General features: G+C 49.6%; 1 protein-coding gene across 1 annotated transcript in view; it reads right to left on the minus strand.

The window, feature by feature from the left end:
* Positions 1–11221, minus strand: part of Ulk4 (unc-51 like kinase 4) — a 288608-nt gene that overhangs the window by 112707 nt on the left and 164680 nt on the right. Inside the window, exon 35 of the mRNA XM_026779110.1 lies at positions 197–363. Within this exon, the coding sequence (XP_026634911.1) occupies positions 197–363 (167 nt within the window). The remainder of the gene's footprint in view (positions 1–196; positions 364–11221) is intronic.

The following is an 11221-nucleotide window of genomic DNA, read 5'->3' on the forward strand; positions in this document are numbered from 1 at the left end:
ACACATGTGTGTGACCATCTATTGCTCCCAGCATGCTCGGCTTCCTGCTGAGGGTGGGCAAAGAGATCTGCCCACTCATGGCCAACCCAGATGCACCCAAGGCAAAGGCTGTCCTGGATCGTGTTCCCGTCTCACACAGCAGGGAACACAGAGGCAGAACCGACGGGCGGGTGTGGGGTGGAGGGGGCCCACTCACCTGCAGAGCCTGCCGAACAACTCTAGAGGTGTGTGTCAGCATTCCCAGCAGGATATCGAGCAGCGACGCCAGCAGCGTGGCCGCCGGCTCTATGCTGTTTTTATTGCCCCAATCTAAGCACAGTGTGGCAGTTACTGTGAACATGTTACAGACATGGCCAACGAGTCCTGATGGTAGAAAAAAAGGAAAAATACATGTCATAAGATGATAGAAATACATGACATGTGACATGTGACCTGTTTGAGGCCCTGTGACTCGGTGGCACAGACCATGCAGGGCACTTACACTGCTTATTTGAGAAAGCTGCTTCAAATGAAGGTTTCCAGCCTCAGGTCCCAGCATTCGCTCAAGAATCTAGACTGGGCCAAGGGATTTTTCTTTTTCTTTTTTTACTTTTCCTTTTTTTTTTTTAAGTTCTTTGAGAATTTCATATAATATGTTTTGGTGATTGTCAAGCCTCTCCCAGCTCCTCTCTGATCCACTCCCCTTTCCTACTCATCCATCGCTGTGTCTGTTTGTTTTAACAAAAGTCCAGTGTGCGCTGCTGCCCACATGTTCCTGGATGAGAGGCCTTCCACCAGAATGTGGTCAATGTACCAGGAGCAACATTCTTAGAACTGCCTCTCCCTAACCGGGAGAGGACGGGGGGGGGGGGGGGTACAGGGGACTTTGTGCCCGCCTCTGCTCTCCCTGCTGAGACTTGGCCTGGCCTGAGCCTGCTCTGCACACCATCACGACGTTGCGTCTTGACCTCGCCATTCTCAGGGAAGTTCCTTTCTGCAGTGGATACCAGTTAACAGAGACTCACACATGGTCAGGGGCAGAAAATAAGAGACTGTGGGATGCTCAGCCCTAACTGGGATAGGTCTATATCTTGCCCTCCTCCTACGGCTCAGGCCCTTGTGGATGAAATCGAGAGGCTGTCAGAGCCTGAGGCAGGGGATGAACACAAGGCAACAGCATCCTCAGGACACAGCAGGGCAGCCGCACACGTGAACTCATACCAAGGGGCCTCTTAAGGCAAGAGACCCCCAAACCACACTCAGAAACACACACCCACACAAGCAGGCTTGACGGAAGCAGAATGTGTTACACATTGCACCTATGTTACAGACAGTGTCTCTAGGTCAACCGGTCAGGGACCAGCAGACCCAGGGCTGGGTGTCTCTCAAGAGGACACAGACAACTGGGTGATTTCCAGGACATAATGCAAGTGATATTTTCCTCATGCATTTAAACTATTTATTTATTTATTTTTAAAGATTTATTTATTATGTATACAACATTCTGCCTGTCTGTATGCTTGCTGGCCAGAAGAGGGCACCAGATCTCATTACAGATGGTTGTGAGCCACCATGTGGTTGCTGGGAATTGAACTCAGGTCCTCTGGAAGAGCAAGCAGTCAGTGCTCTTAAGCTCTGAGCCATCTCTCCAGTCCAACAATGCAATTGATCACAATATAAAGAACCATCTACTTTATAAACTGGTAGGGTTGTCCTGCTGTAATCCCTGTGCCTCACACCGCCAACCCTCACATGGTGCAGTGATGCAAGCATTGCATAGTGTGCAGCCGGGCACACCTATGGCAATATCGTTACTATTGCTGCCTTTAACATTATCCTCGCAGATTGCGTGACCAAGTCAGGAGCGACAGGAGGAAAGGACTCTGCGAGCATAAATCATCAGCAGGACGGTGGACACCAAGGCGGTGCAGGCCCACGTGTTCTTGACGAAACCTGACACATGGGTGTGTCTGGTAAAGAAGCGCGGCATGCCTTGAACACCGCTTCTGCTGGACACACAACGGGCTTGTCCCGAGCCCCCAGACCACCAACTGTGTGGGAACCGGGCCAAGCACAGCCCTCGAAGCTCCTGGTCTCCACATAGTGTGAGGCGCTGCTTCCAGCAAACACATGGAATTTTCCCAGCAAATGAAAAAGTAACAATTCTATCACTAAATGTGATAAAAATTGGGGTAAATTTTATCTAAACTACACAGGATTCAGAGTTATAGCTTGGTGGCAAAACCAGGTAAAAGTGGCACAATTGCCTAGAAGCTTCATAGCACACACACACACACACACACACACACACACACACGCACATATGCATAAATTTGTAAAGGCACATGGATTCTAGCACTCCCCAGCCATCATGTCATGTACTACTATAATAATTATTTTTTATTTTCATTTTTACATGTGGGGTGCTTTGCTTGTATGTACATGTGTATCACATGCTCACAGTGCCTTCTGAGACCAGCAGAGAGCATCATATCCCATGGAACTGAAGTTATAGGTGGTTGTGAGCCACCTCGCAGGACCTCTGGAAGAGCAGTCAGTGCTCTTAACCACTGAGCCATCTCTCCAGCCCCAAGAGTAACTAACAGGTTACTGCTCCAACCCAACATCTCTAAGAGAAACCAAACTTCATTAAAAGTCAAAGAACCCTGGAATTATTCTGCATTCATTATAACCAACTCATCAAAAACTCTGAGAATGATTTTGTATTAATTATGAGCAAATCCTCAAGGAGCTCGCCTCACAGGCCACGCGCTCAGCATTCTGGGAATATTAATGTGCATGAGCTGCCCCAGCTCCAGTCACGGTGTCCTTATTACAGTGTGACTTTGTTGTGATCTGCTAGAGTGGAAAGTGGACCCTGGAGCACTGTGGGATCGTCTGGCTGGGGAAGACACTTGGCAGTTCTGTCTTTAAGGTGTGAACACAGCTCTAAAGCCCAAACGTGACCCCGACCAAACACGGCTTCCTTCTGGGGGGCTTCACATTTGCATCTTGCTGACCTGGGGTCACCTCTTTGGGGTTCACCAACACCCGCCTCTGTAGGAAGAGGGGGTCAGGGAGTGAGGAACGCAGGGCAGCTGTTCTTCCTCTAGTCGATCAGTGCTTCTCCACCATATCCACAGCCCCCAGGCCAAGCCAACTCCACCCCTTCCTCCCTTTTCTTCCCCCTTCCCTCTCCCCTGTCCCTTCGTCTATGTGCTTTTTAAAGAAAAGATCTTGTTACATAACTCCAAGCAGCCTGGAACTCACCAAACAGGCACTGGTGACGTCAAACTTACTGTGATCCCCCTGCCTCTGCCTCCCAAGAGCTAGGCTTTCCAGCATGTACCACCATACCCAGCCTAAGACTGTGTCAACAGAGTGTGAAGGGTGAATGTGGTCTTGGACCCCACGATCCGGTATGAACGGAAACACCAGGGAACTGTGGGGTCCCAAGTCACAGAGCATAGCGCTCAGCCTCCCTCGCCCTGAAGATAACAACCACCCACAGCAGCTTGGTGCCGCATGAACACAAGTCCACAGTTCACTGCGGTTAAAAGCTTCGGAGTCCTCTTGGTCTAGTTCATTCCACACGTGTCCTGACATGTCCTGACGTGCCCTGACCTCAGATGCCCTCATCCTCATCTCTGAAATCTATGAGCTGACTTCATGTGCATGTGACAGCAAGAGTCTGCACACATGACCGGGTTCAACAACAGGATCTGCATGGGTTAACCAATAGGAATCTGCAAACACAGCTCTGTTAACCAACAGGATCTGCACACATGACCAGATTAGCCAACAGGAGTCTGCACACATGACCAGGTTAACCAGTAGGATCTGCACACATGACCAGATTAGCCAACAGGAGTCTGCACACATGACCAGGTTAACCAGTAGGATCTGAACACATGACCAGATTAGCCAACAGGATTCTGCACACATGACTGGGTTAATAAAGTTTGAGGCAGAAATGTAGGGGACCCAGGTAGACTCAGTGAGTCCCAGGGTCTCCTGAGACATTAAAGTAATAGGGATTATGACTTCAGAAGCAAAATGATGGAATTTGGCAAGAAGGGATCATGGCTAAGCAAAGATGGGACTGATAAAACTTTCTGGTTTGCCTGCTCAAGGTATAAAACCAAGTGTTTGGAAGTAAAATGCCTACCAACACTTTAGACTTCTGACCCCCCCAAAGCATACAAGAACGATCACCTGAGTTGTTTTAGACACTCCAGTTATCACCATGGTTGCTATGACAACTGCAAACAAATATTAGCTGATGTGTATGGAAAGCCCTTCAAGACTCAAGTGCGCAAGGCTTGGTCCTGCACAAAGCAGTATTCAGAGCTTGGCCCTGAGAGGTAATTGAGTCCTGGGGGCTGTGAATACATCTGTCAATGCAAACTGCATTCATAGCTAAGTGGCAGCTCCTTTCTTATAGTGCCACAGACTGGGGACAAAGCCTTCAACACCAGGACGAGGGGAGGGGCAACCGAGACCCAAACGACCTCACTACAGACTTGAGAAGAGGGACGGAGCGCCTTGTGAAAGGCTCAGAGCCTGTCAGCACTCCACACGCCATTCCTATCCAAGTTCAATAGAAATGTACATTAAACTTGGATTGTCACTATAAATCAATGTCCTCCCACACCTAAAGTCAGTTGTCGTGATATCCCGGCTTGAGGGAACGCATCACCCAATGTCTGTCGATTCCCATCGCTCCTCACATAGCCTCTGCCAATGGTAACAACCCAGCAACCACCTCACAGATGATAAAACCGATGTCCAGAAAGGGCCATGTGCCCCACCCCACCCGTCAGCTGCTTTCCTGTAGCCAATGCAATTAGAATTGTAGAAAGAGGAGACAAGGGTGCCAGAGACCTGAGCAGTCCAGAAACTCACTTCCGTTCTTTCTCAAACACATTGCTGCTCACGGCGATCAGTGGCTGCACTAGAACAAACCAAGGTCACCTCAAGGGGAATCTGCAAAGGCTTGCAGTGAGGAAGCCACGGTTCAGGGCAGCCAGAGGCTGGAGGGCCATAAGGATAGAGACAGAGAAACCCGAGGTGCCTCACTGAAGATGGGGCGTGAGGAAGCTAGAGACAGAGAGGCCAAGGTGCCTCACTGAAGATGGGGCGTGAGGAAGCTAGAGACAGAGAGGCCAAGGTGCCTCACTGAAGATGGGGCGTGAGGAAGCTAGAAGATACAGGGACACCACATTTGGTTTCCTGAGGTTGAACTTAAGGCTGAAACGGAGGCTGGCAGATGTGGGCCATGTCCTGACTGACTTGGCGACTGTGGCAGAGGTGGTCTGGCTCCCTGGGACAGGTGAGAAGAGGCTGCGGGTCAGAGTTCTGTGTACGCAGATCTCCTGGCCTTGTCTGGACATGTGTGCGCGCTCTGTCAGGGCGAACACTAGAGGCACACCCAATCCATAGAAGCCAGAAACAAGAAGAGGCCTCTCCTGATGGCCCTTCTAGATTCTTTCGGGATGACCAAAAGAGACAGGCAGCAAATAAGCTCGAAATGGCAGAACCGGAGACAGCAGCTTATCACTGTTCATGTGACATGGGTCTCGGCAAAATGTCCATTGCCAGTCAGTGTGGCATGCTTCCCACACGACTGAAAAACCCCTCTATGACCTAGTGACAGCTAATCCTACACAATGGCTCAGGGATGGATCTGAGGAGAAACGCAGAATGAGGAAATATCACACACACAGCAAAAAGACAGATGAAGCCGATGAGCTTCAATAGAAAGTGTCCCTGTGATCACCACAGGGGCACAGACCCTCACTGAAGGCTTACAGATCTTGACAAACAGGTTGTAATGTTTCTGAGATGACAGCCGAGTGCGTTTTTAAGAGCGAAGTCACTGCCCATGAAACATTTCCACAGACAGTAATTCAAATGCTGTGATTCCAACATAGGAATGAAAGGGTATAGCAGGGGACAGAGTCCACACAGATGTCATGGGAACCAGACAGAAAGAGGTGAGTTAGCACATAAGCAAGGAAATAAGCAGATGGATTTTAAGACCTAGCAGGAATAAATTTCATCTAACCCATTAAAAAAAATTCACTTCGGACGACTCTACAGTTCACATAACTCACAGAAACAATCCGACCTGACCAGAGGAGGCCACGCCCTCAGGTGAAGAGGTAATCAGCCATGCCCTTAGGTGAAGAGGTCACCAGCCACGCCCTCAGGTGATGACATCATCAGCCACACCTTCAGGTGAGAGGTCATCGGCCACACCCTCAGGTGATGACATCATCAGCCACACCCTCGGGTAATGACATCATCAGCCACACCCTCGGGTAATGACATCATCAGCCACACCCTCAGGTGAGAGGTCATCAGTTACACCCTCGGGTGATGCCATCATCAGCCACGCCCTCAGGTGATGAGATCATCAGCAAGTATATTTAATTAGACAATGAGGTTTCAGCTGACAACAGTTAAAGAGGTGATGAACGTAACTCGTGTATGTAAAGGGTGTTCACCAGTACCATAGCCATGCAAACTGTCAAGGAAACCGCAAACAGCCGCGTCACACAAACACGGATGACAAACACAGGAACGTGCTCAAGGACAAAAAGTAGAGAAGCTTACCTAGGGGGAAGCAGAGACTGAAAATTGCTCTTAGCTGGGCGGTGTGGCACAGCCTTCATTCCTAGCATCCAGGAAGCAGAGGCAGGTGGATCTCTGAGTTCTAGGCCACCCTGGTCTACAGAGTGAGTTCCAGAACAGCCAGGGCTACGCACAAAAAATTAGCTACACAAGGCAATGTCATGAGGACTTTAGATTTCACAGTACAAACTCCTTAAAGTCTGCTTGGACACACACCACATGTGGATTTTCGTGCCTTCCCAAGTTTCTTGGAATAAAGTTTAACAATTCTATGAAAAAGAAGGAGGAGGAAGAGGAGGAGGAAGGAGGAGGGGGAGATGGAGGAGAAGGAGGAAGAAGAAGAAGAACAAGAACAACAAGAAGAACAAGAAGAAGAACAACAAGAAGAACAAGAACAAGAAGAATAAGAACAAGAACAAGAAGAAACAACAACAAAAACAGACTAGGAGAGAGACCATCTCTGGCACCCAACATGGGAAAACCAGCAGAAGATGACAACTGTCTGCTAGGCACAGAGTGGCTTTTATAACAAGTCATGTCAAGGGCGCTGTGTGGAGCATGGTGCCCATCACAGACATGATCTGCTCCAGCCAGCCAGTCCCTGCTTCCACCATACAGAGAGAGCCAGCGCTGAGAGCACTGAGGAAGGCTGGCTGGTCCTAGATTCTTCCCCACGTGGACACACAGTGTGCATCACCTCTGGGACGCTCACTTTCACCTTCATGTACTTTGGCACTATTTAAATTTTTATAATGACTATGCATTGCTTGGGTGATCAGAAAAATACAGATATTTTACATCTTTCAAAAAATCAAAAGGAATGATTGACAGAACTTGAAGCATTTTTAAAACTGGGGCTGGAAGCTTAATTAGCTCCACTGTAAGACTTTAGTCTGAGCCCTCAAAAGCAAGAGAAATTCTTCCCACCTAACACTCTCCCTGGCTTGTCCCACTTTTAAAGAAAGTTTCAGATACTGAAAGGCAGAGCAGGGTGAGTGCTGCCTGGCTGTCTGAAGGACACCACAGCTGGCTTCCACAGCTGGGTGCAAGACGGCCCCTCCCACCCACCCTTCCGGGAGGCCTCTGAGTAGGAGGGACCCATTCCCTCTCCCCACAGCTCTATCTCAGTCCACTCTGCTTCCTGCAGCCTCTCCCCTCCCAGAGGAGCCCCTGCCCTGAGTCACGTTTACCTCCCTCTCCTGTCTTCAGCCTGGGGCTCCCGTACAGCACCATCGTGGGCAGAGTGTGGGAGTCTGCAGTGAGACTGGTCTAGAATGAAAGAAGGCTTGGGATTTGATGCTTAGCAGCCGCGCTGAAGAAGAAAAACCCCAACATGCTGTTCCTTTTTGCCCCTTCACTCTTCCGTCCAAGCTGCCTTTTCCCAAAGATGCTTTGCTGGCTGAGCCCTCTCCTGGGGAGCATCCTCCCCACCTATGCTCCCCCTCTTTGCTGGCCTAGGACCGTCCTGGATTGGAAGCAGAGGGATAGCACTGGGGACTTCTGAAGATGGGGAGGATTTAGGGGCTGTGATAACCTTTGTTATGACCTGATACACTTGTCCTGGTGCCTCACGGTCATTAAGTGGACCTCCTCTAATCATAGAGCCAAGTCCAGCAAACAGCTCGGTAGGTCAAAGGCCCATGTGATCCCCACTCCTAGTACAACACTGTTCACCACTGCAGACAGGACCCTCTACTGCTGCCATAGACAGAGCGTCGTGCTAACGACTCCCTGGCTGAGAATGAGCCCAGCCCAGCATTCACCCACGTTCACATTCCCACTCCAGCTCCTACCTGCGGCTCACCCCCAGCCTCAGCGCACAGCCACTGCCTTCCCTGCCATCCGTCACACCAAGGTGCCCCGTTCCCACGGCTCTGTACAGAGGCAGTGAGCCCTACACCACTGCAGCCGTGATTCCCTTCCCGTAATTCTCCTCTTTGCACTCAGACTGTCTGTGACACCATCTCAGATGAGGCTTCTCTTCCCAGCTGGACGGCGAGCTCCTCGCAGAAAGAGTATCTAATGAAGGAACACACCTTTAAAAGGGAGAACATGTGTTTAAACAGAGTCGGCGTGGGAACACAGACGGTATTCGGTCACTAGGTTGTTGAATCAACCAATCATCAAGGAAGCTGACTTAAGAAGAGAGAGGGTGCCTTGATAACCGGGCTTCAGGGTATCCAACGAGGACTTCTGTTTCTTCCAGGTCATAACACCCATGTTAAGTAAATGTGAATTTGGTGGTAGGAAAAACAGACAGAGGACAGGAATGATGGAGGAAAATTATGGCTCTCACCAATACAAGTGTTTTCACTCAAAAAAAGTATTGAAAAACCGTGCCGGGGACACAACAGTCCTCCTGTTATACATGATGCTAATTCCAGATGATAGCATAACTGGTACACACCAGTCCTCTAAGACTGACGGTACTGGTACACACCAGTCCTACAAGGCCGACGATACTGTTCACACCATTCCTCTAAGGCTGATGGTACTGGTACACACCAGTCCTACAAGGCTGACGATACTGTTCACACCAGTCCTACAAGGCTGATGGTACTGGTACACACCAGTCCTACAAGGCTGACGATACTGGTACACACCAGTCTTATCACTCATGATGCTAACTCCAGATCGAGTTCAGGAGATAACTGTTCTCCAAATGTTAGACAGGAAGTGTGAGGGCAAAAGTTATGCACCAAGTGTTAAAAATGCTGCAAGATCCCCAGCGGCGGTAGGCAGGCAGTGGGCTCCGGGAGCAACCAGTCCCAGGCAGAGACGGCTGCCAGTCCCCAAGCAGCGGGCCCAACCATGCGGCCCTGGGCTGGTCCTGGCAGGCTGGTCCCAGCGAGCCCGGGGGTGTGAGCAGGAGGCGGGTAGAAGGCACATGAGCAGACACATCATACAGGATAGATTGGATATTTATTACTTAGAGGAGAGAAAGAGTGGGAAAAGAAGGAGAAGAGAAAGGAGAGAGACAGAGAAGGGCGCAGGAGAGAGGGAAGCATGTGCACCAAAAGGAGCGGTAAGAAACTAAGATGGCGAGAGGAGGGCAGGGGTCGCAGGGAGTGGGCATGGCTTGTCTCTTAAAGAGAAGATCTATAAAACAATAAACAAACAAACACACCTCTAACCTGTAAGCCCCACTTGTCCAAGGACAGGTAACTTCCTAGTTGCTGGGGGCTGTTCACATGTTTTCACTATAAACAAGGCTGGTTGTCCCAACTGGACAGGGTGTGCTGGATAACACGTACTTGGGAGGTGCGCAGGCAGGAAGTACCTCAGGACGTGTGCTTGCTCCTGATCAGATGGAGGCAGGAAGTATGCAGCCTTGTACGTTTTGTCTTGATAAGCAACTGACTAACATAATTTGGTACCATTCTCTGGGGATCCCAGGTATGGACCTGACCAGTGTCGAACATCCTGGCTAGTATAATAAAGCTTGCTTCAAATTTGGCTCAAAAATAGTGGTAATGGTCTTATTCTCCTTCGGTGGGATTAACAGAAATTGTCCGATTCCCGAGGGGGGAGCCTGAATCCAGTTCCCTCCGATTACAGCATGGAACTTTCCAGGTAAGAAGCAGGTGGTAGGCCTGAGCTGGGCGTGTCTTCTTCCTCAGTGAGGAGCTGGGGCCGGAGTTTGTGTCTGCTGAGGAACTAAAAGAAAGGGGCGGAGGAATAAAGAGCACTTGGACCTGCTCGGTGCGCCCCAAAGTCTCTAGCTAAGTCCTAAGATGTTCCCTGTATGAAACTGAGGGAGGTGCGCTGATGGTCACCCCTGCAAACCTGGTCCTGTGGAAGCTGCCCATCTCACACAGCTGGAGGTACATCCCGACAACCCTGGTGGGAGGCCTTGCTGAAGACTGAGTATTTAACCAAGACCCCAAATGACATTCCCTATTAACACAGCTGAGGCAACAAGAATTTAAAATAAGCCTTGAAAGAAACAAGCTGAGCCACTGATAAATTAAATGACAGCCAGGGAAGACTCAGTATCTGGTTTACAGAACAGAATTCAGATGTGCTGCACAGAGCCCAGAATTACCGCCTGCAAAACAAAATCAGTAAGTAGCATTCTCAAGAAGCAAGGAAATGCAATCTACAGCCCAGGAAAGATGGAGGGCAGGGAGAGACACCAAGATGATGCACCTTTTTAGAGGAGCCAAGGACACAGGAAATATGGTCATAACAAGTTCACATCTGATCCTAAGATATAAAATTTACGGATATTCTAGAACTAAAAGTGCACTCTGGGGAAAGGGGACCAGCAATGATGGGGGGTGGGGAAAGGGGACCAGCAATGATGGGGGTGGGAAAGGGGACCAGCAATGATGGGGGGAGAGGACCAGCAATGATGGGGGGTGGGGAAAGGAGACCAGCAATGATGGGGGTGTGGGGCTGGACTCAGCACAACTGAAGTTAGAGCTGTAGAAATGACTCAGTCTAAAGAAAAGTGAAGCTTAGCTTGGGAAACAGAGACCGAGACCCATGGCGGGCTGTGTAGCTTCAAGGTCATATGTAAGTACAAGTAAGAGATTTGCTTCATGTGAACTACAGCTCGAGATTTAACAGAAAAGGGGAAGGCATGGGAGAAAAACATTCTAAT

The sequence above is a fragment of the Microtus ochrogaster genome, chromosome 5 (genome assembly GCF_000317375.1).
Source record: "Microtus ochrogaster isolate Prairie Vole_2 chromosome 5, MicOch1.0, whole genome shotgun sequence".
In the NCBI taxonomy this organism is placed as follows: domain Eukaryota; kingdom Metazoa; phylum Chordata; class Mammalia; order Rodentia; family Cricetidae; genus Microtus; species Microtus ochrogaster.